This window comes from Accipiter gentilis, chromosome 13, assembly GCF_929443795.1.
Source record: "Accipiter gentilis chromosome 13, bAccGen1.1, whole genome shotgun sequence".
Taxonomy (NCBI): Eukaryota; Metazoa; Chordata; class Aves; order Accipitriformes; family Accipitridae; genus Astur; species Astur gentilis.
In genome coordinates, this window is record NC_064892.1 from 11,215,808 (window position 1) to 11,242,962 (window position 27,155).

The window sequence follows — 27,155 nt, forward strand, 5'->3', positions numbered from 1 at the left end:
TCCCTCAGAATTCATGGTTTCTCAGCTATTTATATATTTATGTTTGTTTATTTAAATCTGTTGTCTCCTTAGTAGACCTGCCTTATGTTTTGGTTTCTTTCAGCGTCTAGGTCTAAAGTGATAACAAAAGAGGTCCAAAAGCCATTAATTAGCACTGATTGTCTTGGATGTATTGTGCTTATGGATAGCATACCTTGTATCAGATTGGAATTGCCTTAAACGGAGCCAGGGAACAAAGAAATACTAAACAGTGTTCATGGTCAGTGATCTAGCAAGTGAGCTTGTGCTTTTTTACTTAGCAAAAAAAGTACAATATCTTCCCCCTTTTTTTTTCATGTCAAGAGATACCATTTGTGGTATTCTGCTATATGTATTTTCATCTGTATATCCGCTGTTCCTGTCTTCTTTGTACTATCTTGTCTATTGTTATTCAGCAACAATGTTTTTCACATTTTCTCTTGGTTATATTTGAGGTTTATTTCAATGATTTTCAGCATCACTTGTCTCCTACAACTTTATCAGAAAATAGAACAAAACAAAATACCTCTTTTAATATTCAGACTTTTTTCACATGGTCATATTGAACATCTGCAGAAACTTCTGCATATCTTTAGACAAAACACAGTGTGGGTTTACTAAAGAACACAGTGATTTCTTTTAATTTGACTGGAATTTACTTTTGCATGAATATTTGGATCCTGATTGCTATAGCTACAGAAATGCAGTATTTAAGTCATTATCTCAGTTCAGTTTGTTTCTGGGTATAACCTTTGTATGTGTAGATTAATTTATCAACCCTTCTTCTCCCTCAGCCACCCCCAATCTTTTTTTTCTGAGTATTAGAGACAGTATTTTAAAAGCTTATAATATTAGCTAGTAAATTACTTTAGATAACACATAATTAGAGAAATACAGTTTGCAGAATGCTACTTTTTAAGCTTCTCTTCACCATCCAGCTATGATGTCAAATCAGCCTAATGGTGTGTTACTTTGCCAGGTTTTCTAACTCAAAAACTACTCTGGATCTTGTTGATGTAATGTATTTATGTACACTAGCCATTTTTTAATGTGTCTGTCAGCTAATTCTTCACACATGAAACCAAAAAAGACACTAAACTGAGTTAATACTAATTTTAGTTAGCACATTGGAAGAATTTAGTGTATTAAACATCTAATACATTCTTTAAACCAAGAGATGACCTTATCTTCATATTTTTAATATATGTATTTCAGTTGCCAGATCCAGTTTTGATATTAGCATTTCCCCCCATTGGTCTCTATGACCCTTAAGAAGTATTTTGTATTTAAATATCCAATTTAAATTTAGACATCAATTATTTTAAGTTTATAAACTTCTGTTTTTGCTGTTAAGATGAGGAAGGAAAAAGCCAACTAAACATCATAATACTGAGAGGGAGAACACAGAATTTGAAGTACCAGTTAGATGTTAAATTTAGAAAAAGAAGGGCTTCTACATTGATAATTTTACTGGTTTGAGTTAAGTTACCCTTGACTTATGTTACATGAAATTATAATTAACCTCAATTTGTAATGACAACTGCTAATTTTATTCTTTTGTACAATCTCTATTGTATAATCACATAAGACAAAAACTGACGTGCAATTTCTAATTTCTTTTTTTTTTTTTTTTTGCCTAAAAGTTAATATTAAACTTCAGCTATACAGTGTATATTTGAACTCCACTTATTAAATGAGTTCATTTATATTTAGGTAGCTCACCTTTGCTGACAAAAACAGAGTACACTTTGTTCAGATATATTTTGACATTACAAGAATCCAGAAAAAGATTAATTTCATTTTTTATATAGTTCACTTTTTTAGCGTTGAACTTCCTATGTGTATTTTAAATTTATTAGATGGACAAAGAGATATCAGAGTATAACTGAAAAGAAAAACAAACAACCAAAACCAAACCAAACCAAAAAACTATTCAGAACAAGAAACTATTCAGAACAAGCTAACTTTCTAAAATTTATTACAGAATCATTTATAAGATTACATGATCATCTCTGAAGACATTATCCTATCTTCTCAAGGCATTTACAGTGGAAAATAGTCTACAATGTATAGGAAGTAATTTTGCTTCAAATAAACCAGTTAAATTCTTCCTCTAGAGAGTTACTAACAAAAATGGGACTTTGTCAGGGATGTTTGGATTAGTCCATCAAAGTATTTTTTCCTAAGTAAATTCTTGCACTTTAATCACAGACCTTGACATCTGAGTACTCAGAAAATTGCAACTCGGTCCATATTTCATTGTTATTAGTTCAATAGAAGTGAATAATAGTAATCCCCTCCCACGTTTACCTATGTATTTTTAGGTTTTGCTAAAAGATCTATAGATAGCTTTTGTTCATATTTAATTTTTTAATTTTTAGTCTAAACAAGCTTAAATCCTTTGTGTGGCTAAAGAGTAAGACTGTTTATCAAGGTAGATACATATCCGACATGTGGGTTGCATTATTTATTAAATAATTTTCGTGAGATGGACTCTGCCACATGACAACTATTAGAGGAACCTCTGTGGCTATGAAGTGCCTAGGATTTAGACAGATAATGTCAGCTCAGACGAATCCCAGCCTGGCAGGTTTTGGTTAGGGACCAATGTGCCTAAGTAAAAGATTTGATTCCAGGAAATATAGCTCATTATAATTCATGTCTATCTAAATAAAATGATCAGATCAATATTTTATTAATAACTAAATATGAAAAGGTATTTTCACTTATAGAAATGTGAGAAAAAACAATAGCTTTAAAGCAGTCAAAAATATGCAGTTTGTTCAAAATTAAGAAGGTTTTGAGTGGTTTTATTTGTTTGCTTAAGATGCTATTTTGTTTTGTTCTTTCAAAGCTTTAGAGTTCTTAAATTTACCTAGTGGATATTTTTAAATCTAGAATCAAACACTCCATCTTAAGTTCTTTGTGGTTTAAATTGCATCAAGCAATTTTTTAAAAATCTCTACCAGCAATTACAATGTATAAACAAACAAACAAAGATATGTATAACAATGAAAATCACTTTCACTTTTGCTGTCAAGGAATTTATAGGATTAGAAATCAGATTTAAGGAGTTGCCACCATAGTTCAATTTTAATAGGTTTTTTTCTCTTTTCTTAATTTGTACATTTCTTTTGACTTTAAGGTCACGGAGATTAAAAAGTACATATTTTTTAAAAATCTTAGATAATAAAACCAGCAAAGTAAGTAGGAGGCAGCAAAAAGTCAGGTCCATTGTAAAAGCATAAATTATATCCTAATTTAGTTAATTTAATGCATGCTAGTCTTTTGGCCTTCTAATTTTCATCTTTAGAGGTGTGAACAGAGCAATTAGCCCCAAAGATTATTTCATTCCTTTAAAAAGTTAATTTCCCTTTTCATTAATTTCTTGTTATACCTATACTGGTCAGATATATGCCTGATGTCATTGTCTGGGATCTCAAAGACACACTGCTGTACTAGAAACTTCTAAGACAATGAAGATGACTGTAGACAGTAAGGGAGTTAGGCACCCAAATTTACAAGATACCTACCCTCTAGCCAGGACTCAGTATGAATCTCAGAAAAAATATTGAACAACCAGACATCTGTAGAAAGCAATGAACATGGGAACACACAGGAAATTCTGTTCTTCCTTGAGTGTGTTGTGTTAGGGAATCTGACCTCCCCGAGGTGGTCGTAAGTCTTCTTTATGACCTGTGCCTTATCTGCTGCACTATGCAGGTGTGTTGAGCACCTGAAGGAATTTCAGATAGTATGCCAGTGTGGGCAAATTAATGTATCCCTAATGACTAAGCAGTGTAAAGGCAGATTAAGTTAACTGTAGATAAACGTTAGAGTGGTGTGCATGGGGGATGGGAGGGAGAGGCCATGCAGAAAACCAATCCCTATCTCCACATATAGAAAGATGGCCTCCTAGCTGACTGTTTAACTCTGCAGAGAGATCTAGAATTGAACAAAGTAAACAATTCATTGTTCAGTAGCAATTAGGAAAGCAACTAAAAAATTCAAAATAAATAGAAAAAAGAATATAGAACAGAACATAGTTATGTTGTATACAAAACAAAAAACACAGGGATCCCACTGCATAAAGTTGTGGTTCAACCACTTTTAAGGTTGGAAGCAATTCTGATCCTCTCATCAAAAAAGGACACATTAGAATAGGAAAAGTTTCAGGGAACAGCAAAAAAGGATTAACAAAACTATGACTTACATGAAGAATATTGAATAATATAGAGCTTCTTAGCCTGGAAAAGAGAAATCATAGCAAAGTTAGGACAGAGGTCTACAAGCTTCTAAGTGGTAAGATGAAAGTGTATGAGCCATCTGTTCACTGTTTCTTCCAAGAACTGTAGGCCACCAAATAAAGGTCCACGTTCAAAACAAAGAAGGTGGTGTTATTTCATGCAGTGAATAACAGCCCTCTTTGTGCTTTGCAAAGGGCTTTGTTTATGCTGGGAATTTCAATAAGCTCAAGGAGAAGCTAGAGAAATAGTTGGAAGAGAGATCCACTGTGGGTTTACCAACTAGACAAACTAAATTTTAGGAAATAGAACAGAAAACAGTCAGAGGCTGAAACTATTAGGAGGAAAGTATCACACAAGATTGCCATGTTTTTACTTTTTCTTGAACATCTACTTATGGACACAGTTGGAGGCAAAACATATGATGGATGGACAGTACGTCTGAACCACATCTTACATTTTAATGCCATTCTTCCTTTCAATTCCTTCTTTGAGTTACAGGTGGAATAACTCCTTATCTCTCATCTTAGTGTCATAGGCACAGTCAGGGTATTCTCTTGAAGATAAGCATTCTTACTGAATTCTTGTCTCTGGACAATGCCACTATTAAGGATGAACTGGGCAGTAGAGAGGGAATATTAATTTTGTAGGTTGATACAGTTTGTATTTGACAAGAATTCTGGACTCCTAATTCTATTACCCAGATTTATTTAAAAATCATAGAAAGTATGGCTGGCAAGAGATCTGTTAAAGGATCTTTCCCATTTACTGTGCCACAGAAGAATCGGCAGCACCTACCTTATTCCTAGTAGAGATTTTCTAGCACTTCTCAAAATCTATGTATGGCTGAAGTTATATAATGAATGTTTAACCTACAACAGAGAAATAAGCCAGAACCCACTTACTCCCCCTTCCAGAAAGATACTTTACTGTTTAAGTTACAGAATCTGGTACATTCTTTTGCTGTATAAATTTTGATCTATTTTCTTTGACTGCGACTAGTTTACTAGACGTGGCCTTACCTCTCTTTTTACTTTTGCTTTCTTTCCTGAGTAAAAACTATGTGCAATCCCACAAAGTTAACAGGATATTCAGCCTAGAAATGCCAATTTCTGAGTCAGCACTCTAAATTTTTGGTCAGTTTAGTCAGAACCTTCCACAACCTTCTTGCCATGTATAAAAAGGATGCAACTGTAAATGCATTTTGGAAAAACATGGATCCCACTTTTAGGTGGATGTGTTCTGAGAGATTCCACTGGCTCAGAAGCAGTGGTGAGACACTGGAACAGGTTGCCTAGAGAAGTTGTGAATGCCCAGTCCCTGGAAGTATTCAAAGTCAGGGTGTACAGGGCTTTGAGCAACCTGATTTAGTGGAAGATGTCCCTGCCTGCTGCAGGGGGCACTGGCAATAGGTGAACTTTAAAGGATCCTTTCAACCCAAACCATTCTATGGTGCCATGAAGCTGTAATTCTATGTTGTGGTTTGACTATGTCTTTCCTGATTAGCTGACACAGGTGAGCCATGACACCAGGGAGCTAGTGTTCATAGCTCTTACTGAAGAATTTAATCTTAAAAAGAGCTAAATAGTGGAGGTTTCTTAGGGTAGAAAAAAGGTTGGTATATTGGCAAATTAGAAGACAGAAGTTAGTATAGAAAATGAAGTTCCAAATAGCTGTAATATCTAGACAGACGGAAAAAAGAAGAATAAAAGCATGAGGCCAGATAGTGGAAGTGTAAAAAAAATACTTCCACAGCTTGTAAAATAAAGAGCTACTTCTGTGAGCTCCATGTTCCTCCCCCCACCCCAGTCTGCATGTGTTACTATGTGGGCACTTCAGAGAGGTACCACGTCATACTCGTTTCCCAGAGGAGGTATGAGAGCTTCCCCTGTTATGCTGTCCTAGAGGTACTTACTTATTTGGGCACATATGCTTAAGGTGAGTCCCCTTCAGGCCTCTTCTTTTGAATAGGAGATCTCTCTTCTCCACATCACCTTGCACCCTTAGCTTGACAACTTGGTCCACCACTTCCTCAGCTGATTTGGCATCACCATCCGCCACCCGCTTTGTTCCTACTTTAAAGTCCTCCTTACCAGCCTGCTGGCAATGCTTTTCCCCTGCTTGAACAGGTGGATCCTGTCTCTTCCTAGCAGTCCTTGGTCCTCAAAGGCTTTCCCATGATAGTAAAAATCAAATCTCTTTTGTTGTCACCTGCTGTGCAAAGAGTTGTTGACCCTCCGGACATGTCTACTCCTCCTCAAGCCCTTCACCTGCAGCATCAGGCTCCAGGGGAAGACTGTTCCTGATCCTTGTTCCTGCAGCCATGTAGCTTGACATGCTACAGGTCTTCCCTGGTATTGTTGGTGCCCATGTGGAAGAGTAGCAGGGCGTAACAGTCCAAGGGCCAGACAAGTTTTGGCAGTCTCCTCACAATGTCCTGGGTTTAAGCCTCTGGCAAGCAGCAAACTTCCTAGACAGCAGGTCAGGTCAGCAGATAAGGGGCTCCACGTCCTGCAGCAGGGAATCTCCCACGACTGTCACTCCTCACTTCCTCCTAGTGCTGCTGCGTGGCTCAAGCTCAGCTGGTTCAAACTCTTTGTTGGACACAGCTCCCCGCCCCTCATGTACAATCAGGGCACTGGACCTCATTTGTAGATGCAAATCTGCAGTTAATGCTTATTGTATTTTAGAGTGGGAAAATTGATAGGATTTTTTCATAAATAATGATTGGTTTAACTTAAAAATCTCTCACCTATTCAGATTTAGGAAACAGTGTATCACACGTTCTTGCAGCTTATGTCTTGCACCTCTTGCTTCAATAATTTCCTCTGGCCAGTTTAGACTCCCCCCATTTTGCCCTTGAGCATCTCATTCACAGAAGAACATTTTTCTCAACATGTAGGTAAGTAATATAGAAACCTAACCAAGCTAAATAACCACTAAATTACAGGATATTTAGACATTACAGTGTTGAACCTCCGAACTTCCTGCTTGCAGTTTTATGGCTCAATATGTAGTATTAATCAGACATGATATTAAATTAATTTGCAATCATCAGCAATATCATTTTCAATCAACTATACCTTTGCACTTAGCATAAATTGCAGGGTTTAAGCAGCAGGGGGCTATAGAGGTGACCTGTGTGGGAGGACTCTGTGAACTGCCAAATGACGGTCGCATCCCATTCCAGACAGCTCTGAAACTGCTGTGAGTAGCCCATCATGCACCAAAACTTCAGACCATCGGAGAAGCACACAGCACCCCTACTCGGACACATTTGAGAAATAAATTGGAAACTGCTAGGGGCTGGAGACACACTGCACACTTCGGGAGGTGCTGCTGGAGAGACACTCGGGGAGACATCTGAAGTAAAATGGGTCACACACATTCCTAAAGGGACTAAGTCTGTGGATGACCATGCTGGGGCAAGGACACCCTTGAGGGTCTGTGGTCATCGGCAGCCCACATCACGGTAGGGACACCCCTGAGGGAGCACCGTAGAGAGCAGCAGAGGAAAACCTGCAGATGTAAAGATCAGCAGAAAGAAGCAACTGGCAGAAGTCATTATACACACAATCCTAGCCTTCTATGCCAGTCAACGCCTCACTGAAGGAACTGGGAGCTAGTGAGTGTAAGTCAGGGTGAAAATAAGAGAAATTGAGACTAGGAAGGGAGAGGATAATAGGTGTTTGGCTTAATCTGAGTCTGAAGAAGGGGAAGAAAAAGGGTTTTATGCAATTCTTTAATTATTTATTTCTCTTTTTTTCTTGTTAACCAAATCAGTGATCAGAAGCTTGTGTGAATCAGCAATAAATTAAATTAAGTAATAATTCCCCAAGTCAAGAATGTTTTGCCTACAACAGTATTACACACAACTCAAGATTTCACAGAACTCTTTCAGGGAGCACCTCTGTGATTTTTGGAACATTGTGTTGAAACAGTGATCTGTAACCTATTCCAGAACAATTTGCGTTCTTCTGGTGCTCAAAGAAATGGGAGTCCGATTAATTCTAAGTCGTTAAAATCAAGAAAGCTCAAATAAACATAACACCCCTTCCACCTTAAGCAGCTGGCCTTAAAAAAGCTTGAAAAAAGTAATCTCTTACTCTCTTAAATCTCTGGGTGTCTGTAATATTGTTCAGAATCAAATATTGAGAAGTAAATTTGAAGTTTAATCTGTGTTATGCAACTAAAATTCTCCTACTAGCTTCACCAGAAGAATAACTCTTTTGCATTGATTTGAGACAAGCTGCCAGACAAAAATATTTCATGTCCCATTAGGTAATTGCTAGCTATTAGAAAACCTTTTGGAAGTACATGGCAAAAGTAAAAAAAATCTTTTTGCCTTTTTTTTTTTCTTACCCCCCTCCCCCCTCTTTTATTCCCCTATCAAAGATTCAAAACAGACAATGCATTGGATTGCTCAGAAGTAAATGACATGGTATTTACTGGAATGCAAAAACTTCTAAATTCAATCCCAAGTACCCTCTCTGCTACCTGTTTCTCAGATAACTGAATTTTCTCATTGTTTAATAGGTCATGAGTAGCATAAACAAAACGAAAAATACTTGGAAAATCTGTGTCCTCCATGTGACTGTGTAATTCCTGTTTCTTGCTTTATTTTCATTCATATGTTTTGAGCATTTTTCATGATATTAAAAAGATTTCCATCGTCTATGCATATGTATCAATTACGTAAGTTGTGGCAGCAAAATGTTAAGGCGAAGTTACCTTCTAAATATCTGAGAATACAAAAAAGCTAATTGCTCAAACTATTGCAAATGACTTCCCAACAGCATTTTAAATATGTATGAACCTTAGGGAAACAAGAATGATGATAATAAGATAATCCAACTATGTGGCAACCTGTCATTTTTTGAGGAATAGTATGTCTGATAAGTAGATCCAAACTCAAACATATATAGTCTGGTTTTGGGTGGAAAATACCATTGTGACATACGCCTGAAGAGTCTGTCTGATTTTTTGTACTCCAGTTTTATTTATACAGGTTGTCATTTCAGTAAGCTTCACTGAATTGAAACTGAATTACCATGTTATTATAAATATTATTACAATCCCCAATGCCATTTGTTTTACTTTCTTGTAGACATATAAAGTATGTAGACATATAAAGTACGCAATATTTCTTTTCAGCCAGCTGCAATAGAGCATGGGTGGGTTTAAAAACTATGGCTGTAATGGAGTGTTCATGAGAGAAAAATTAGTAAGGTCTGTTTCCTCTTTCCCATCTCTTCCATTCCTGTACAAAACAAACTGAGCTGAGGAGCAAAAGATGTTCTTGTTTATGCACCAGTAGTGTGGGCAAATCTATAATAAACCTTTGAAAGGAGAGTTGAACAAGTCAGCTAATGCTGAAGATCTCTTGGTTCATCATTGCACATCTGAAGAGTTTCACTTTGGGTGGGAAAGTTTATTCATCCAGAGGATAACAATAGGTAGAAGACCGGGGTAGCTGATGGGAGCAAGAAGAAATGTTTGCCTTTTTCCTGTTGTTAGGTTCCTCTTCCAATCTCCATCACCTTTCAAATAGGATAAGAGGATAGCAGAAGGATGATGAATCCTTGGAAGCCAAAGTTACATGAAGCTTAACATTTATAAAGTAGATGTAGCACCTCCTCTTCTCAACATTCCTAGCTCCTGCTGTAACACCTTCCATGGTAATAACCCTCCTTCCCACAGAAATCAGCTAAGCATCTTTGTTAATCTAACCAGAGAAATTTTTAAACCCTCTCTAATAGAAAAATATGGCTTTCTTGCTTAACTAATATATTTTTGTATAGGAAGGAATACTTGTATCACTAATACAAAGTACACCAGTTATGTCTTTAGCAAATGATCAGACAGTTCAAGAATGTGATTCTATGCTGTGCATTACTGTTAATTGCCAGTCTGACTGGAAAGTATAAAGAGCTAAGCATCTAATAAGCATGATCTAGTAAGGTGTGAGGGGGGTTTTGTATCACAATCAGATACTTATGGCCAGGTTTACTTTAACTGTGGTATAATTCTCATTCAAAGTATTTTCAGCATAAGCCCCTCTAGTATTAAGTCTCATGCAGAACATTTTCAGTTACCAAATTCTTACAACTATCCCACTAGCAGTGATATTTCTAAACCGCTTAGAGTGAGAGTCTTTCTTCACCTTTCATAAAAAGGTGACAATTCTAGACAGAGAAGGGACGAACTACAAAGAACAATGATGTCCGCCCAGTACTTATAAAGGTAGGTGAGTATCTGGTTTTTTTTCAACATGCAGTATTTCTTTGAAAGTTTTGTCACCCTGAAACACCCTTACCTCTGATTATATAAAAAAAAGAACTTTAAAGCTGAAATTGCTTTTAACATTATCCCATTCAAAATGTTCAGTAGATTTCCAAACATCTACAAGGTCTGAAACATGAGTGCCTTAAAAGTTACATTATTTAAACCATAATAAACATTTCTAGGAGACAAAAAAGCGCTAAATAAAATCCACATGTAATTCTTAATTTTTTAATAACTACCAACCTCAATGTAAACTTAGTAAATTTTTCTGGTAATATGCTTTGCCCATTCTTCTTTTTCGACAAAATTATTTATATGTGAATGTGACTTTAATGTGAAAATTTACAGGTTTAAATAAAAAAGGGTTCTTTGCTTAGCCACAACTACAATAGTTCTTTTGCTTTCATCAGCTGACTGATATATTTATCAGCATTTAAGGTTATAATTGTATGTATATATTTATACAAGCTAAATAAATAATAGTTTTCATTCATTGTTCAATGGACACCAAATTTAACAGATTATCTTTTTATCTGCGTTGTCAGCTCTCACTCTTTTTCAGGATTCAGAAGTTTCACTTTTATCAGATACAACATTTCACAATGTTCCACCAATATATAAAAAAAAAACTTCCTTCATCTGTCTGTCCCTTTCTTTTGTATTCATTTCTTTTTCCAAATGCTTAATATGCTTTAGTGATTCTTTTTTCTTGGAGGTTTCTGAAAAGGCAGGTGAGAACTTTTTCAGAAACATGTTTTCACAAGGCAATGTATAAAGTAATTTAGACTTAAACATGTTTGCAAAGGAAATTGTTTCAAAGGTAAAAGTTTTTCTAGATTTGATACTTTAATCTATAAAGCAATATTGGTATCACAAACCCAGTTTGAGATTCTTGAGTGGGGAATTAAAGAAAGTGCCTTTGAAATCAGGATGGATACAGACTTTTCATGTTAAACATTTGATAAGTTTCTGGATGTTAATTACATGCTTGTTAGAGAATAAATTTGAAAAAGTTTTCTACTACTTGAATTTTTCTAGTTGCACTTGGCTCTCTGCTTCCAACTTTTAAAAATGTTAGATTTCTATTCAAACACCAGTTTTCTAAGCTACCTTTAGCCTCATACGTACTCTCCTCTATTGCATTTGTGGTTTTATATTCTCTTTTGAAAGGATTGTGTTGTGAATGTACACAAGAGTGTCAAAGGAAACATACTATTCTATGTGAATAAATTTGTATTTTGTAATAGCATTTTAAATTTGGGAAAAGTGAACTTTTGTTTTTTACTAAAGCTTGTCTACTTTTAATTTCTCTTGCCTATGTTGTTCCCCAGTAAATCAAGAGTAAAAACCATATATGCATTTAATTTATCATCTCAAAGTAAACTCAAGAACCAGACCCACTGTAGTATTCAAACATTGAAGTGGAATGAATTCTGAAATGAAGATAGTTCAAGAATATACAAATGAAGAAAAAGGAATACTCTGTACTGTTACAAGGAGACATATCTTTAGAAGTTAGTTTGGTGGCCACATTAAAGCTGAAATCTTAATTTACTTTAGCAAGAGCACACACAGTCTTAAAATCTAAATGCATTCATCCACCTGCAGAATATTAGCACAAGATGTTAATAACAAAAAGCTTCTGAGGGAACTCTGGATGTCCTCAATTTTTAGGTTTTCCTTGAATTTTCACTCCAGAAAAACCAAAACAAAATAGAACAAGGACCTGGCAACCATCAAACCTACTAGCCTCCTAATTGTACTCTCTATACTTGTTTCTTCATTGAGTATTTCTTTCTGCCGTATTAGAACACATGCTGACCAATATCTGTGATGAAATTCTTTTGTCTCTGCCCTCTTTTGGACAACTGGATAATCTCTTATGTCTCTCTTCCATCGAACACTATGAAAGGGTCAGTGCTCCCCTATCTCTGACAAATTGAATTTGTTTTCAGTAGTGGATACGTCTCCAGATTATTTGGAGTCTACTTTTTCATAAATCTACTTCCTATCTTTGCCTTGTGATAATAACCTGTAACATAGATTACACAGATATTCAGAGGCTTTGGAGAACAAGTACTTTTGAGAGTTACAGAGTCACCAGTTTTGGGTGTATAGAAAGGTTTTGAATCTCCAGCTTGATGCTGTAGCAAGTGCTGAACACAAACTCCTGTGTTACTATACTGCATGAGAGGTTGCTACTACTGCTGCTATCACTAGCAGATGAATGGGAGGATGAAAGGAAGAGGGAAAACAGAAGGAAGCAGAGTGGTGGCAGCAGGTGCTGCTTCCCAGTTTTCCATCAGTTTTCACTGGCAGCAAAAGATACCTCCCGGATGTTGTAGGGACTCTTTGGCACTTGCTGTTTAGGCAGCTGTCCTCTATTTTCTCAGGAGAGGAAAGAAATTAGACTGTACAGAAAGGTCTCCTGAAAAATGGAAGAAATCACTAATGCCATTTATAACTGCATTTGCCAGGAAATTATACATTTCTAAGTAAGTCCAAAAAACCAGCAGGAGGAAGAAAATGCCTCAGAAATAAAAATCGACTGCAACAGAGTAATGGATCTGTTGATATCTAAAGATAGCAGTATTGGAGCAATGTGCAAGTGTTCTTACATATAGCTAAAAGCCTGATGTGATTTAGACTTTGCTTCTGTATTCTAAAGGTGTTAAATACATATCAGCTTAAAAAAAATATTACGATGTTCATTACCTAAAAGCTGTAGCTTTTGATTTAACTATGTTCAGCTAAGTGGACTTCACCACATATACATAGATGAACTCCACATTGGCAGAATGAAAAAATAATTACAATGCTAAAGATTTACAAACATTTATTTGCATTTTATGAATGATGTAGCAATAGAAAAATAGATGTGTAAGTTTTAAAAAGATTGCAAACAATTTTGCCAGTTGAAATGTTTCAAAATAAGGATACCAATTACTTGAAAATAACATTTGTAAACATGAATCCATCAAAATATTGTTTTGAAGCAGTAAAAATGTACTTAACAGAATTACTGTTATGTAGCAAGCAGTCATAAAACTGAAAGAACCTTTGCAACCAGCACAGAACATCAAATGCGGATACTGACAACAGCAGCAGAAAATGCAAACTGAAGTGCTTTTATCTCAGACATGAATACCAGCTGCCATAATGCAGAAATGAAAGTAACTGTGCACAGTCTACAAGGGAATCTGTCAATTGGCAAGATCTGCAAATGCCAATTTAACCGGAAAGTCAAGTGGTGAAATTTTTCCAATTTTCTGAGCCAATCACACACTGGCTTTACTCCCACATATGTGTTTAGTACATAGTGTATCATTCAAAAATTCTCTTTAAATCTATTTTTATGAGAAGCAGACTAGCTTTTATGATACTTTTCAACATTCTTCCTAAAAAATGGTTCCAATTTAAAGGATAGTGTAAACAAAGAAGGATTCAGAATAAGAATAAGAAATGTCTGGTACGCTTTCTTGTAAGTAAGAAAATTAAAAGCAAAGAAAGAACGATCAGATGCAGGGATTTGTTGAACTCCGTAAAATTTAAGACTTTATTTATTTCTCAGTAGCCATACTTTCCCAACAGTTCAGCCTGTTTATTTTAAAAGCCTCTGCTTTGTGACTGCAATGGCATCTCTGAAACACTAACCTCCTTTGAAATCTTCAAGGGATTGACCTGCAAAGAAACATAGGTGACTCACATCTATGTTATGGTTTTAAGTAAAACAAATAGAACCACAGAGAATGCACTCAACTCCTGCCTTAAATTTTGATTCACTTGCATTGACTTGGCATTTGCTTTTCTGATTTCTGACACTGAACCTGCAACCATTATGCACATTTTATCATTGCTGAAACCTGAACAGAATTTTCAAACTGGTCTCTGTATCTCATTACATGTCCTATGACCTTGGCTCAAGAAACCATGTTCTAAATAAAGCAAAAATTGAGCATTCAGATCAAAGAAAAGATTTTGAACACATGACAGTTAAATAAGAAATGTGCAAAAGAATCCATGTTTTACAAATTCTTTCACAGGTAAAGATCTGAGTCACCTTGTAGCAAAGGTAGAGGTTAGAATAAATCAAATTGCTTTCAGTCTAAAATATTCAGGTAGGTGAGAGGAGAAAAAACCCCATAAACCAACATATGTAACTATCACTAAACGTGTTTTTTAAAAAACACTTCTTCCTTTCTTTTCACATTTTAGTTGCAGGTTTCTTAGAAACAGGAGAATGAATCAAGATGAGAAATGATGACAACCTCATAGCATTTAACACTGGAAAATTTTAGCTTTTAAAAATATGTGTAAATGCTCCAGTGATATAAACAATAATTTGTTCATGACAGGCAAATGTTAGCCCTGTAGAATAAAATAAGAAGATTGCTATCAATAAAATAAAACAATGGCATCTCTTTACTTGGCATGGCAGGTTGAGGAAAGAGCGATTAACACATACTGATGTGGTAATTCTGACTTTTTATCTAAAATAAATGGCAGTTTTCCTTTATGTTGCATCTTGCAGCTTAATACATTTGCTGTGTGTAGGAATAAGAGCAGAAGAAAAGCAAAATAAATAATACTTCTGCATATATCTTTCATCTCATTACACAGGAATTACTCATTGTATCAGTAGTAGTATCAGTCAAAGTGACACAGAGATTAAAGAATCAAACTGAGGAGGAAAAGATGGTGTTGCCATCACATACACTTTCCTGAAATTCAAAACATTAAGCAGTAACTCAGTGATAACTATAGCTGACTTTTTCTTTCCTGGATGTTGCTCACTAACTCATGTTGAACTTCTGAATTCCTTAGACAAAGCTAAATAAAATAGCTTCTAATTCCCTCAAGAAACACACAGTTGCACTGCAAAATCTTTTAGCAGTCAAGAATTCTAAAAGAAATGTCATAGTGTTCTGCAACCTGAGAGAAAGCCTTGAAGTCCTGCACATTAATATTTAAAAAATAGAGGAGCTATTTTTAAAAACTTGATTTGCAATGCTGTATCTCAGCTACAAGGAAAAAAAAAACAACCAAGTAATAAGCTTAGAACTCAAGCAAAATAAGAAAAAAGGGTAATATTCACTAAACAGTTTGTTAATTAGATTGAGTTTGGCAGATCTACCCTAAAGCAGAATTCAGTGCAATATGTTACTAAGGAAGTGTCAGGCTAAATTCCTTGAAAATGACCGAGAAATTTAGAAGAACTACTGCTATATAAGATTCCTGCCAATGTATCTTTCAGACCCATTTAATAACGGTTACATTCGAAATGCAGAAATATTTTGAAAGAACTCTATTTACGAGTTACAAAAAGGATTGTTCAATCCATAAGGAGCCAGAAAAGGTGATGTAGCAGGCAGACTGAGTGCAGACAGAGACAGAAAGATCAGAGCGTAAAGAAGGCAGAAAATTCAAGGGCAAGTGTGGGTGATAGCTATAAATGTTGGGTCAGGGTCAGAGAAGAGTCTACTTCAGATATTAACACCCTATTAGTATCCTAAATGTCAGAGGTAGTCATCTATGTGGCTGTGCATTGGTGTTGTTCTTGTTAATAGTGTTAGCCATCTGTCAGCTGCTATGCCATGTGAGATTCAGAAGTGATCATAATACCCTAGTTTGTTTTCTCATCAGTCTGAATGGTTTCTGGTGTATCAAGTCACCCTTTGCAATCCTTCACATGCTGCTCAGAGGTTCTCCTTCCTCCTTTTCATTTTTTTCACTTGAAAATCTTATTACTGGGTTTGTCTTAAGAAATAATTTTACTTGACCATATGGTTCCTACAACAGAATTATTAAGTAAACCAACAATAAGTTATGGGTAGCACCTTACCTGGTTTATGATTTAGGTGAATTTTATCCCATTAGGACAAAAGACACCACAGCACATAAACAAGAAGCTCAAATTCAATGAGATACAACAGACTGGACAGGATGAATGAAAAAGTCTTGCCCATTAAGGTTTCAGGACTATACAGTCACTTCCTTCACCAGCTGTCCGGCCTTGAATTGTGTCATAGACTATGTAGTATAAAATGTTATGTACTAACTTGGCCTTAAGAATGGTGTTTCAACCCAGGCTAATCCCTGCAATGAAAAACAATGTACTTTCCATGAAAATAGGATAAATTTCCCAAGTTACTAAGCTGTCTTTACTAGAACATGTGACGTTTTATTTTCTGGAAATCATATTTAGGTATATATCGGGAATTTTTTGAGCTAGTTGTCTAGACTTCTTTTAAAACCAGGAGAAAAATACAGTCATGTTTAGTTCATGAGTCCTCTCATCCCAAGGTAAACTTATAAAATAGGTCAGATGAAAGTGCCTAGTTTCCCCACTGACTATTAAAGAAGACTAGTTCTATTTGCAGATGTCTGAAGTTAGGTGAGATGAATCCTATTTGGTTGCCTACAGAGGACTGCATCATGTTTTCATAATGCCAGTACAAAAACCTGCCTGTTATTCTTCTATTCTACCCCCTACTTGCAGTAGCTGTATCACAGCTAGCACCTAGAGGACTAGCTCTTGTATATTAATGTAGTCATCTGACATGCAGGTGTCCATTGTTGAAGCTCCTTTTCTTGCAAGTTCTTGCAAACAAGGAAAGCACTGGAATGTGCCTCTCAGAGAGTTCTGTTGGTGGTTGGATAAGTAATAAAAATGTTCATTTAACTAACAAAGGCAAAAAAAATCTGCCAAAGAAAAGTGAAACAAAGCAAAACAAAAAAAGCATCATGGATTATCCCAGATTAAGGAATTCCTTAAGAATTTTAAGATGATGGCTCAGATTTCATCTCAACAATTTGTAGTTTATCACAGAAATATGTCACTGAGAACAGTTCCAGGAGGACAGAATGGTACCTCAGAATCCAATACTCTACATGGCAGGACAGATGGCATAGCAAATACATTTAAACCTTTTAAGTCACGCAGAATGAATCTGAACAGTGGCTTTCTAATTTGAAAACAAATTGAGTGTCCCATCTTCAGTGTCGTTGGCTACCCTGAGTGTAGGTTAAAAATTTTGTCTTTGCCAAAAAATTCCATCTCTCTTAAAATTCATGTACAATTTTCTGCAAGGCTAGGATTTCAAACGATACCCAGTTTCCAATATAAGATCACTTAACTGGAAAATTCACAATTATTTCTAGGAATAGGAAAATCTTTTCTGAAAAGGGTAGAAAAGATACAATAATTTGTTATGTGGATTAATCCATGGAGCAAGGAACTTGAATACTTCTCATTTCATCCTTTGTGAACTTCACCTTCATTATACGTTGTCTGGTTCCAGTCATTAATAAAAGACCCCTTATAGACAGATTCATTACAACGTAGGTGGTTCACATAGAAATTATAACTGGTCATCATATTTTCTAATTTTTAGTTTAATCCAGTGTTCCTATGTTCATATATATCACCTAGCTATTGAAAAACAAAACAAAATGAAACAAGGCTAACTGCAACATTAACATTATTTAAAATGCCTCTGTTGCATTCAACACTGTTCTGAATACTAAATTTCTTCTAGCTGTTCTATTACAGCCAGCTCAGACAAATGATCTGGCAGCACATGATGGTGTTAAATGTAATCAGGCACTTAGCAACACTGACATCAGATGCTGGCATCCTTTGTTTTGAAACAGCATTTGATCCAGAGTGAACTAGCCGTACTTGCAAATTTAGTGCAGTAATGCAAAAAATGATGGGTCTTAGACTGCACCTGGAAATTGGATATCCTCCAAGAAAAGCTCAAAACTAAACACCTCATACCTTGTGCAGGAGGATTTTGGCACTGCTGAGAAAGGGGCTGCCTTGCCTATCTTGACTTCTAATTACTTAGTGGAAAATGTTTGATGCTCCGGTGTGGGGTGTTTGTTTAGTTGTTTCGTTGGGTTGTTGTTGGTTTTCCCAACGGCTTGCTAAGTAATCCACAGGTAAGATATCCTGTTGGGCCAGTAAGCCATACGTCAGGAAGACAGCAGAATTCAGTGTTACATTCATAAAGATAAATTTCTGTGAAGAAGAATAAAGGAATAGAAACATTTGAAAAATACCAGCAAAAAGCTGTATTTAGGCCAAGACAGTATTAAAAAAGTCACCAAATTAACTTTGAAACTCTGATACCTTATATTTCTGTCACGGTCTCTTGTCCCTGTTTACATTCCACATGCATTTTTATTTCTTTGTGGCTGCATTTGACAATACATAAAGTATTCACATTTATCCTTACACAAGCACTTCACAGTGCTTTATACACCTGATTGAAAAATACATTTGTTTGAAATAAATGTGTATTAATTACTAATTTTTTAATTACAAAGATATTTCTATGGCAGGTTATTTTCTTGTTTGGTCTTCTTCAGTTCTTAGGCAACCTAAGGTAGAAATAACGGCTGCTCAGAAATTGTATGTATTACAAAAAGTTGTTTTGCTTCATTTAATTACATTTTTGCAAAATGCTAAAGAATACTAACTCCTTAGTGTATGATTATCATGCAATGTGTACATTACATATGCATATAATGCTTTATATAACATATTCCATTGGCTAATTTTCTAAGTGTGAATTTGGACAAAAAGATCTTGTCAGGCTAACAAAAGATTTAGAAAGCCAAAGAATATAACTACACAAGACAATTGTTTTGCTAGACTTTTAGAAAAACCCCAAATTATTTGTAAGAAGAAATTTTCCTTGAAGGAATTAGCAATTAACTGATTATCATACTAAGATAATTGTCTGGGATTTATCATAGAATAAATATGGTGTACAGTAACATAGTACTTAACATTTTTCTTCATGTTGACATGTTAAGAATACTCCTATATATTTAGAAAAAGGTAGAACATGAATTGCTTGCTTGAGTTTAGAGGTAGGAAATGTTAGATGGAACCACAATACTCATCATGAACAGAACAGATAGGAGAAACTTTTTAAGGGTTTTGGTTTGGATTTGTTCTTTTATTTACATTTTCTGTACAACAGTACACTCATACACATAGGACAGAAACTACCACTATACAAACAAACATAAATTTGGCATTTTCTGCTTTTTCAACGTCTGCCTTTGAAATGAAATAAAATTTAATACATGATTTCTTTATATAACATTTCAAAATATTCTTGGGTGTTGATTTCTCTTGTTTGTAAAGTACTTTTCAACAATTTTAAGGATCCACAACTTCAGTATTTCCTTCCTTCTCTTCTTAATATTCAGCAATTTTACTCCAACAAATTAGTGCCCAGGGAACTACTTACATCAGCAGCAATTAGGAATAGAGATATCCTAAAACCTGTGGTTGTCACTGGGATGTCTTCTGGATATAAATAGGTGGAAGTAGCCTGTCCACTTTATTCTTTCGTCCATGGATACCTTGTTCTGTCCTGGGTCATGCTGTCTGCTCCTTTGCTTCCACTCAGTATGTGTTAACTGCTGGGTCATCTAGACATAGGCCTAGTCTTGGAAAGATTGTATACTTCTTGCCTGAGCATATTCCTAGTCTTAGAAAGACTGTAAACTATTATTATTAGAGCATGCTGAAAAAATTCTCCTGAATTATTAAAAAAATAGCAGGGTGATGGCAATTTTCAACAGTTTATGCCTCATCAAAACCTGAGCACAATCTCTTGCGATAAAGGAAAGGTACTTTATGCAAGTTTTGCCTTTGCTAGATTTAAAGCGTTTGCTGCAAAAAAAACAAATATGTTGTCAAGCAGTCTTAGACAATATCACAAAAATATTCTATAATGCCTGTGTTCTCCAAAATATGTTAGGGTGACATAAGTTCATGGGTTAGTACTAGTGGTCTCTATTCATAAAGTGTTTTCTGATAAACAATAGTTACTTTTCCATGTAAGAGTGCTTCCATGATTACAACCCTGTGGGACAGCACCTGTCAGGAAAGGCAGGGCCAGCCTTGCTCCCCAACCCAAGGGAGCCTCCAGCCTGCACTGCATCCTGGCACCTCGGAAGCAATTATCTCCACCTTTTCAGGTACTTACTTTTGGATGGGATTCTTCCTGACATATACTGGGAGCTGAATCTCGTAATTTGTGCCTAAAGTAGATGATGGAAAGGAACAGCTTTTCAGAGAGTAGGCATTGTAAGTCTGTGTTAAACATCTTGCCTTACCACATTGACAGGATGATTGGACTCAAATGGACCTCCTGTTTCTCTGGCTGAGAGCTTAAAAAATATTTTGGATAGTCAACTATTTGCTGTATTAAAAACAGACAGCAGTAAACATGTTTCCTTGGTAGGATGGCTCAAATAATTTTGTTACATTTGTTTATTTTCACTTCTCAGGATTTTATCATGATTTAAAAATTTTTGATTTTTTTTCTATTCTCAGTTCCTCAAGTTTTGGAAGTATCTGAGAACATAATACTGGATTATTCAGTGACACTTTATGTTTGTTTGTTTGTTTTAAAAACTAAATAATTCAACACCAGAAACATATGAAATAGCACAATGAAATTAAAATCTTGTGGCTGTTTTCCTTCCCAAGCAGCATTGTTATTATTTATCAATATGACTGTATTCAGTTCATATACTTGCTATATTTACATTATCTCCATGTTGGACTAGGCTGTAGAAAAAATTCTCTGTCCCAAAAAGCTTATGTGAAGATAGGATGGATGGCTAGAAATGTAAATGTAAATTAAATTCTATTCCTATGTACAATTATATATAATAATAAACTAACTTTCCAAACAACTGTTTTAGTTTTCAAATTATTCTAGAAATAACACAAAAATTGAGCAAAGGTAGTTTTTCTGAATAAAGCACTTTAGCTGAAGATCAATGGCTGCACTGGAATTTTTCAAAATTCTACAGAACTATATTAGAAGTTTTATATAAGATAAAGCAGAACTAGTGTTCCTGCTGAATGAATGATTGTGCGCTATGCTATGGCAGTAAAGCTTGGACCTCATTTTCCAATACATTGTTCTTATTTTATGCTAACATATCTCAAAAGAGCTTACACTATTGTAAAGCAGAAGTAAACTCATCCATAGAAAAAATAGTGGGCCTAGCTTCAACTATTTTAAAAATAAATGTGTGCTTATAATTGCTAAACTTCTATACTGAAAGGCAATTAAAAAAAATATTAGTTACCAATTCTAGGACTGGGTAGAGGTATACTCAAGAGAGAGCCTCTCCCTCTGCAATTCATAGATGCTAAGAGCTTATATTGGCATAGAATAATAGCTCATTTTAGTCCATTTCAAAGGCATATGGGTTAGCTTTGAATGAGGTCATTTGGGTAAAGAAAGTAGCATAGTTATAGCGGTATGATATTCTATCCAGGATAAGAAGACCCTAATTCAAGTGAGCTCTGTAGCCATATGTAATAAGAGGTATAAGGAACCCATCTCCTAGGTGTATAATGACATTTTTTAGATAGAAATAAAGGACAACGATATGGAAATGAGATATAATGTTTTATTTTAAAAGGCATTTTAAAGAAACACAATTTCCCCCAGCATATCCCTTTTTTTCCAAAAGAGTACATTTCAGCTTCTCTTCAGTATAAAATTCTGTTATTCAATGCTTCAGGGGGGATGTTTGTATTTAAAATGGTAATTGTGAAAACTCCCAGGAGAATATTAGCTTTTCAGCCTACTTATTAGAATTTACCTGCATGTGAGGAGTCTTCCTGGTTTGGTCTGTGATGTTGCAGCTATGTATAACACCAGTACATGAAATTATCCTTTCAGTCTTCAATCATATCAGATCAAGATAAAGTGCAAGTGAAAGTAACTAAACCATCTGAAATAGACAACAGACTCTTGACCATTCAGAAAGAGAAAATAACCCGCATCTCCACCCCCAAGAAAACTTAACAAAATACCGAGAATACTTCAATTATCTGTTTAGTGTTCAGTCAATCATATCCTGGAAACACATTTCTCTTAAGTGCCTGTGGTGGGTTGACCTTGGCTGGCCACCAGGAGCCCACCTGGAGCAGACCACACCAGAGGAGTGCACTATCACTCCTCCTCCTCAGCAGGACACAGGGAGAAAATAAGATGGAAAAGCTCACCGGTAGAGTTAAGAATGGTGAAATTAACCACAAGTTAATTTAATTTATTGCCAATTAATAACAGACTAGGATAGTGAGAAATAAAAACAAAACTAAAAGCACCTTCCCCCCACCCCTCCCTTCTTCCCAGGCTCAACCTCACTCCCAATTCTTCTATGTCCCCCCCACCGAGCAGTGCAGGGAATGGGGAATGGGGGTTGTGGTCAGTTCATAATGTTTTGTCTCTGCTGTTCCTTCCTTCACGCTCTCCCTGCTCCAGCTTGGGGTCCCTCCCGCAGGAGATAGGCCTTCATGACCTTCTCCAACATGGGTCCTTCCCATGGGCTGCAGTTCTTCAAGAACTGCTCCAGCGTGGGTCGTTTTCATGGAGTACAGTCCTTCAGGAATGGACTGCTCCAGCGTGGGTCCCCCACAGGGTCACAGGTCCTGCCAGAAAACCTGCTCCAGTGTGGGCTCCTCTTTAGGGGCTGCAGCTCCTGCCAGGAGCCTGCTCCAGCATGTGCTCTCCATGGACTGCAGCTTCCTTCAGGGCACATCCACCTGCTCCAGTGTGCCATCCTCCACAGGCTGCAGGTGGAGATCTGCTCCACTGTGGACCTCCCTGGGCTGCAGGGGGACAGCCTGCCTCACCAGGGTCTTCACCACGGGCTGCAGGGGAACCTCTGCTATGGCGCCTGGAGCATCTCCTCCCCTCCTTCTGCACTGACCTGGGGGTCTGCAGGGTTGGTTCTCTCACATGTTCTCACTCCTCTCTCACAACTCCTGCACGCTTTTTTTTTTTTTTTTTTTAATCCTTTCTGAATATGTTATCACAGAGACACCAACCAGAGTTGCTGACAGGCTCAGCTTTGGCCAGCAGTGGGTCTGTTTTGAAGATGGCTGGAACTGCCTCTGTCTGACATGGGGGCAGCTACGGGTGTCTTTGCTGCAGCCCCCTGCTACCAAAACCTTGCCACATGAACCCAATACAGTGCCTTAAGGGAATGTAAGATGACTGAGATGTACACGAGCACATTGTAGACAAGAGGTAGTGGAGATCTGTGCCACCTAATGTGTTTTGGGCAACTTACATTCATTATCAAATAATTGTTCTTCAATTCTTCTTTTATAATTTACTTCTTGGTAAATCAACAAAATTAGAAGGCTCAGCAAAATCAAAATCGGATCACTGTAATTCTTACAGGCTATAATTAAAGACTTACAGCACAGTGTGAAAGAAATATAAGCATTGTTCAAACCTTTAGAGTCTCTCTCTGCCATACCCAGGTTAATCATCCTATGATAAGTTAGTAATAACAATCAGTGAACAGAAGTAATTTTCAATAGGTGACTTTTTTAAAAAGATCTTTAGAAGTACAATGTGCCATAGTGTGAAGCTTCAGCCTCGCAGTTCCACAGATACAAGATTATAAATTAAATATTGCATTTAGTTCTGAAATCTCATCAGATTAACAAGATAATAGAAACTTGCATTACACATCTTTAAGATCAATGATGATTTATTTATTATAGTATACTTTCTTTGTTTTATTATGCAGTAATTGAGTAATACAGTGAATTACTTAGAATGAAATTTGTTTCATTTTCCATTAACTTTTACACAAACAGATATTTCTTATATTTTCCTTTAGCATTATCAGCTGCAAAAGAGCATAAACTGTCAAAAGTTTGCCTAGATTAATTTTGTAGACTTTTGTTTTCTTGAAATATTTCTTGCAGACAGTAGAATAGTCCTCTAGATACATGTAGTAATCTATAGCTATCAGAAACACTTAGATATTTCCACAGTTCAAGGCATCGGTTACTAAAAAGGAAACATATGCCACTTTCAATCAAGTCTTACCTGTTTCTCAGGTGGAAGAGAACTGGCACATTGTCAGCATTAGAAAAGACTTTCTCCCATCAAGATGCATCATTGTAATTTTGGGACAACAGTCCTGGTACGTTTCCTTTACCTCCATTACAGGTTATAAAACTAGGAAGACCATTTTGGTGTCTCAGTCCAATTCCTATCCTAAGATGTACTGGCTCTTCACTGAGACTTCCAAAGTAAGCAGAGAATACTTTAATTTAACAAATGGTAGGGTTATTTTATATCATAAATACATGAGATCTATAATATAACTATTATTTTAGCTTTACTACAATCAAATAGAATTTAATGTATGTTGCACACATTAATAACATTTGGACTTAGTAGGTTTTTTTGAGGATAGCACTTGGTGGAGGAAGGGAAGCAATCCAGTTATTACTCAAGGAATTTATACTGTACCGTGACTAAGCCTTAGCATCACTCACTGAATTCCATTGGCAGATCGAGGCTGAATCTGTTCATTGCCCTTGAAATCAAACAAATCATGGGTGTTAGATTGTGGTTTACTTCGAAATACGTTGCATCACTCCTGTTCCTTGCTATGTGATAATTCCTTTAACTACAAGAATTATAAGTATCTCAAAAATTATGAATATTAGCTAGTGTAAAATTGCATAGCATCCACAACAAATAAAGGATCTGGTTATTTGTTTCCTAAATCTATTTGTTTTCTTAAATTGTTGTAAAGAGTGGATCTATAAAGATTAGGTTCTTTTAAAGTGGAACTAATATTTTTTATTTTGACATACAGAACTCAGCCCTTAATTACAAATACATAATTACTTATGAAGCATCACTGAATATTAATTAACAGATGTTCTATAAATATTTCAGCACATATCCATGTTTATTTGATTCACTCTTGTCCTGGTTGTGGCTGGGATAGAGTTAATTGTCTTCCTAGTAGCTGGTACAGTGCTATGTTTTGAGTTCAGTATGTGAAGAATGTTGATAACACGCTGATGTTTTCAGTTGTTGCTAAGTAGTGTTTAGACTAAAGTCAAGGATTTTTCAGCTTCTGATGCCCAGCCAGCAAGAAGGCTGGAGGGGCACAAGAAGTTGGGAGGGGACACAGCCAGGGCACCTGACCGAAAGTGGTCAGAGGAATATTCCATGCCATGTGACATCATGCCCAGTATAGAAACTGAGGGGAGTTGGCCTGGGAGGGATTGCCACTCGGAAGCAGGCCGGGCATCGGTCAGCAAGTGGTGAGCAATTGCATTGTGCATCACCTGTTTTGTCTATTCCAATCCTATTATTATTATTATTACTGTAATTTTATTGTTGTTGTTATTATCATTATTAGTTTCTTCCTTTCTGTTCTGTTAAACTGTTCTTATCTCAACCCATGAGTGTTACCTTTTTTTTTTCCTGATTCTCTCCTCCATCCCACTCGGAGGTGAGGGGGTGAGTGAGCAGCTATGTGGTGCTTAGTTGCTGGCTGGGGTTAAACCACAACACTCTGCTTATTAGCTTACCATGTGTGCCAGATTTTTTACATCTTTTTCTTATGTAAGCAAAGTGCTGGTAACATCTTATAGATACAGAGAATCATGTAAATGGTTAAATTGCTGTAGGGCACATAAATGTTCAGGCTAACCCTACCACTTTTGTTAGAGTGAGCAAGGGGTCTGAAGAACTAAATCACATGATGCATTATCAATTTACTTTCAGAATTAGGATGTCAAACTGACATATATTACAAATCTGCAACCGTATATCTGAAAAAGATCCCAGGTTCAGCTCACCAGACTTCAGACATCTAACCAAAGCACCTGAAATTGCTTTCCAGGAAGGCTTTCATGACCTAAGGAAGGAGGTCATGAAGGTACACTCTAAGATTAGCTTGGAGAGAGTGGTTCATATAGAGTTCACCTTAGTCACATAGAGTTGCTAGAGGGAAATAAGCTGCTCCAAACTAATACTTGGAAGGTGCAAAATTAGGTTGCTGCCATAAATCATCTTCAGGATAAACCCATGTCTCTTCATTGACTCAAGGGATTATTTTGAGTGATGCCTAAATTCTAAAGAACAACATTAGAGTTTTGTGAATATTCCATCAGTTGCCTTAAGTCCCTGCTAAAGTCAAAACCAGAAATCTCAAGAGTCCATTTCAACCTTACAAATTTTAGGATGAGATGAGTGGTCATCTGAAAATACAGAACCCTGTCCATTGCCATCTTTCTTAGATGAAGTACTTTACTTTTAGATGGATAAATCTGGGCATAGTAAATTGTTTCCTAGCCATCAAGGTTCCAAAGACCTGCCTGCAAAAGGTTCAGAAAGTTAGATATGTGAAATCTGGGCCACCTAAGCAAAGTTCAGGCGTTAAGTGAGGTCCAAGGCCTTAAACCTAATGAATCGAATATGAATTCTAAACTAGGTTATTATTACACTATAATATCTAACATAATGTAATGAAATGATTACATAATATTTTATCTATTTTAGTTTCCTAAAAATAATACAATTCAACAGTTCCACAGTATATTTTTTTCTATACAAAGTAATTTATTTTCCTTAAGCAAATATCTTGAATTTCTTTTTCAATAAGGAAAATTTTAATCTTTGTTACATATCATACATAGCTCATATGCTTCATTTTCAGATATTGGGGTAGGCTAGGTTAGGACAATGAGATCCTAATTTGTACCTGTTCTTCTGTTTCCATATATGTATC

The 27,155-nt window shown here is 36.1% G+C and overlaps 1 protein-coding gene across 1 annotated transcript in view; it reads left to right on the forward strand.

The window, feature by feature from the left end:
* LOC126045078 (uncharacterized) overlaps positions 1-10,709 on the forward strand; it is a 462,867-nt gene extending 452,158 nt beyond the window's left edge. Inside the window, exon 2 of the mRNA XM_049815663.1 lies at positions 10,653-10,709. Within this exon, the coding sequence (XP_049671620.1) occupies positions 10,653-10,709 (57 nt within the window). The remainder of the gene's footprint in view (positions 1-10,652) is intronic.
* The last annotated feature ends 16,446 nt before the right edge of the window (positions 10,710-27,155 follow it).